Here is a 4914-nt window from a genome sequence, read left to right on the forward strand (position 1 = left end):
TTCTTTTAAAAAAATATATACTTTATTGATTTTTTACAGAGAGAAAGGGAGAGGGATAGAGAGTTATAAACATCGATCAGCTGCCTCCTGCACACTCCCCACTGGGTAACTGCCCACAACCAAGGTACATATCCTTGACCGGAATCGAACCTGGGACCCCTGAGTCCGCAGGCTGACACTCTATCCACTGAGCCAAACCGGTTAGGGCACTAATGGACACTCTTAACAGGTGTGAGAGGGTATCTCATTGCAGTTTTGATCGTATTTCCCTAATTGCCAGTGAGGTTGAACATCTTTTCATGTATCTATTGGCTGTTTGTATGTATTCTGGGGGAGGTGTATTTTCAGGTCTTCTGCCCACCTTTTGATTGGGTTGTTCGTTTGGTGTTGCATTTTATGAGTTCTTTATATATTTTGGAAATTAAACCTATGTCGGAGCTATTGTTTGCAAATATCGTCTCCCATCTGGATGGTTGCCTCTTTGTTTTGCTGCCAGTTTCTTTTGCTGTGCAGAACTGTTTAGTTTGATACCGTTCCATTCATTTATTTTTGCCTTTACTTCCTTTGCCTTCGAGATCAAGTTCATAAAGTTTTCTCTATGACCAAAGTCCCTAAGTTTGGTACTTATATTTTCTTCTATGTCACTTATTGTTTCAGGTCTTATATTTAGGTCTTTGATCCATTTTGAATTAATTGTTGCACCAGGGGAGAAACTGTAATCCAGTTTCATTCTTTTGCATGTGGTTTTCCAGTTTTCCCAGCACCATTTACTGAAGAGACTATCTTTACTCCATTGTGTATTTCTGGCTCCTTTGCAAAAATTATCTGTCCATATACATGTGGTTTTATAGCTGGGCTCTCTATTCTGTTCCATTGATCTGTGTGTCTGTTTCTCTGCCAATATCATGCTGTTTTGATTATCATAGCTCTGCAGTATAATTTGAGTCAGGTAGCAAAATATCTCCAGCTTTTTTTTTTCTCTCTCCGCAGGATTGCTTTGGATATTCGGGGATCCTTTTCTTTTTATTCCTTTTTGAAAAAATATTTTTTTTATTGATTTCAGAGAAGAAGGGAGAGGGGGCGAGAGAAACATCAATGATTACTGAAGGGTCCTGGGTTTGATTCCAGTCAAGGGCACATGTCCAGGTTGTGGGCTCGATCCCCAGTAGGGGGCGTGAAGGAGGCAGCCAATCAATGATTCTCTCTCATCATTGATATTTCTATCTCTCTCTTCCTCTCTGAAATCAATAAAAATATTTTAAAAATACAAAACATCCACATAGAAATTGATCTGTGACCTCCTGGTTTATAGGTTGACCCTCAACCACTGAGCCATGTTGGCCAGGCATTTACATACTTTTTAAAAGAGCGAAATTCTCCAGTGTTGCAGAAAATGGTATCCCAAAGTGATTTCAGTCAAGAAAAAACAGCATTTGGCACTATGCTGCCTTTTCTCCCATTTCAGGATACACATGGGAGAAAACCATTTCCCTTCTTAAAAAAATAAAACACAACAAAACCCTTTCTCCTCCGGTTCAACTTCCACTGCTTATTCATAGAAACACCCAGAAAACAATATAAACAAGGCCCCACCCACCTCACCTGGCTCACAGCAAGGGCTGTTCCTTAGGAATTTTCTCCTCTGCTATAATCAGGAAACTGACCCCTAATTTCTTGGAACTGGCAAAGAAAAAAAATTAAAAAAAAATATCCCATTTCCTTCCAGTAGGGGCCTGAGGGCTCTGTAAAGGATCAAAGGGCATGGACCTGGCCCATGTGCGAAGGGGGCTTTTCTATATAAAAACACCCAACACCTTATAACCTAACGTTTAACCTACAGGTAAAAGAGAGCAGCTGACTTAGATACTAAAACGGTGTGTGTCTCACCATCTTTAACCATAAAAGAAACAGAGTCCAGAGAATTTGATTTCCTCTCCTTTCCAAAAACTTTTTTTTTTAAATATATTTTATTGATTTTTTACAGAGAGGAAGGGAGAGAGATAGAGAGTTAGAAACATCGATGAGAGAGAGACATCGATCAGCTGCCTCCTGCACATCTCCCACTGGGGATGTGCCCGCAACCCAGGTACATGCCCTTGACCGGAATCGAACCTGGGCCCTTTCAGTCCGCAGGCCGACGCTCTATCCACTGAGCCAAACCGGTTTCGGCCTTTCCAAAAACTTTGACGCGTATTCTAGGCGGGAGCCAAGTTGCAAAGACAGACACGTGCTCGCAGGGTACAGTCTCTGCTGGGTAACGCTGCCACTCCTGGGCGGCCTGGCGCATGGCCACTTGACTGAAACTTTCTCCCTGGTGTGCCCAGTGCTTAACCATCACTCGGACAATTATTTTCTCAATTCGACTTTGTCACTGACAAATACTTCAATGGCAGCTTCTAGAAACGGCCCAGAGGACCCCCTCCCACCCAGTTCAGGGTCACAGATCCTTCCAGTTGATGGGCTCCTTGCCAGACTTTTGCAGCAGCTCGTCGGTTTCGAGCAACATCTGCACCCAGAGAATCCTCTGTGCACAAAGGGGAGGGATGGGCGGTCTGCAGCGCGCGGTGGCGCTTCCTATCGATGGCGCTGGCCTTCCTCTGAGCATCGGAGCCCCAGAGCGAGAAGGCGAGGCCACTGAAGTCGGTAAATTGCTCCCAGCCCTTCTCCTTACGGGAATTGGTCTGATGCACCTGACCCCAAGGACAGTGTTGAGTAGAACACCTTGCTTGGCCCACCCAGATACATCTCCATGGCCAGGATGCACAAAACCATCTGTGTCTGTAGACAGCGCTTCGTAAATGTCTTCCACACTGGGCGGAGGGGGAACAGTCCATGAGCTTGCTTGGGTCCATGGTATGGATCCTGTCCCAGGATGACAACCTTCACGTCTCTTGTGTTGCACATTTGGGTCCACGTGAAGACTTGCTGTGGGGGTGGATACACAGTGTAATGTCTTCCTTCTTCTGCGACAAATCCCATTAGCTTTATAAAGGGTGTCCCAAAATTCACACAAGATTTGAATTTTGCGTGAGCATTAACAACAACAAAAAATAAAAGCCTAATTTTACTTGGTTTATTGAATCAGATTCTAATATCTGTTGCCCTTTGATTTCAATCCCTTCAATTTGCTAAGCATTACCAAGTACCAGTTATGACCCAGGAGCAGGGACAATGAAGGCCGATGAAGACCACGGCTTTGCGTATGTGCCAGCAAAGCCGTGGAGGCTATTTACCCGATGTGCTATTCCATACATAAACCTATACTGTATACTTTATGAATCAATGCAAAATTTACAGTTTTTAATTATAACCGTGTTTTCTATCAAAATTACTTCTTGCGTGAATTTTGGGACACCCTTTAAAATACTCACGGGCAGATTGGGAGCCGTGAGTCTAAGCAGGGCCCCGGCCTCCTCCTTCTGGATGTGGACCAACTGCTCCGGGCTCAGCGGAGCTGAGGCGATGGGTGTGCCAGGCTCTTCCTGCCCCGCCCGGGCCTTCTTGGCGGGGCTCACCGCTGCATCCCCGCTCTCCTCCGCCTCGCCTGTGCTGGGGGAGGAGAGGGAGTGCAGTGTCTTCTGGCTGATCATCCTGAAGCTACCCGGGCCCCGTGGGGCTGGCGCGGGCTGTGGCAGTTCCCAACTGGCGCCAAGCCGCGCGCATGCTCCCACCGAGGGGCTTGGGCTCCACTATGTATTTTTTAACCTAAAATATCCACACTGGGAATCGAGCCCGCAACCCAGGCATGTACCCTCACTAGGAATGAAACCATGACCTCTTGGTTCATAGCTCAACGCTCAAACACTGAGCCATATCGACGAGGCTTTTTTTACCCTTTCAACATGGCAACTATGAATTTGAATTTCATGTGTGGCTTGTAATACATTTCTGTTGGCAGTGATGGTCTAAGGGAGTGGTCGGCAAACTCATTAGTCAACAGAGTCAAATATCAACAGTACAACGATTGTAATTTCTTTTGAGAGCCAAATTTTTTAAACTTAAACTATATAGGTAGGTACATTGTTATTAACTTAATTAGGGTGCTCCTAAGGCTTAGGGAGAGCCGCACTCAAAGGGCCAAAGAGCCAGTTTGCCAACGACGACGACAGGTCTAAGGGATGTGAGTGGATTTTCCTGTTTGGATTCGACTGATGGCCGAAAGAGGCCTCCCTTAGCCATCACTGCCAGCCTCCAGGAGCCCTGTGGTCATTCACTCACCAGATTCTCTCTCTGTTCCCAGGATTCTATCTGTCAGAACAGAGCAGAGAGTGTACACCATGCACTGAAAAAGAGGGTTTCACCCGTAGTTCCAACCGCCTCTCTTCTTGCCACCCCTGCTCTAACCGCCCTGCAGGTAGAGATGTAGACCTCATGCCTACGGTTAGGGCGCCGGGCAATGAGTTGATAATTGTATCGAATGGGGGATCAGAAACCTAACTGCCAGCCCAGCGTGGTCTTCATCATACCCTTTTCATGATATGACTTAGGCCAATAAAATAAAATGAAAAAAGAAATTATTTTTATAATGCATGCCACACAGGAGGGACATCTTTTAAACCATCAGAGGGAAGTGGTGGGAGAATACCCTGTCCCTTGAAGGGAGGACTCAGTGGCCACATCACGGAAGGGGTGGCCGAGTGGAAAAGAGCTGGTTTGGAGCCGGGATGTGGGGCTTGTCCTGGCCAGACCCCTCCTGGCCCTGTGCTTCCTGGCAGGCGCTCCGCCTTCCTCAGCCTTCACGGCCTAAGGCCCCTCTGCAGGGTTAAGTTTGCGGAACTCACCCAAGGGTTCCTCCCCACCCAGGGTCTCTCAGGTTATACCCGACCCTTCTTAATCATCCCACAAACCAATAGATATTTCCTCCCAATCCTGATGTAATACATAAAGAATCATGGCCTTTTTTATGTACGCGGT

General features: G+C 46.4%; 1 protein-coding gene and 1 pseudogene across 3 annotated transcripts in view; one reads left to right on the forward strand and one right to left on the reverse strand.

Moving 5' to 3' along the window:
- TNFRSF10B (tumor necrosis factor receptor superfamily member 10b) overlaps positions 1-4914 on the forward strand; it is a 15141-nt gene that overhangs the window by 1319 nt on the left and 8908 nt on the right. For all 3 annotated transcript variants that reach the window (XM_015557734.1, XM_015557732.1, XM_015557733.1), the window contains exon 2: positions 4241-4354. In XM_015557734.1, coding sequence (XP_015413220.1) covers positions 4241-4354 — 114 coding nt within the window. The remainder of the gene's footprint in view (positions 1-4240; positions 4355-4914) is intronic.
- Positions 2183-3590, reverse strand: LOC102752355 (annotated as a pseudogene).

Source organism: Myotis davidii, unplaced genomic scaffold (assembly GCF_000327345.1).
Source record: "Myotis davidii unplaced genomic scaffold, ASM32734v1 scaffold448, whole genome shotgun sequence".
In the NCBI taxonomy this organism is placed as follows: Eukaryota; Metazoa; Chordata; class Mammalia; order Chiroptera; family Vespertilionidae; genus Myotis; species Myotis davidii.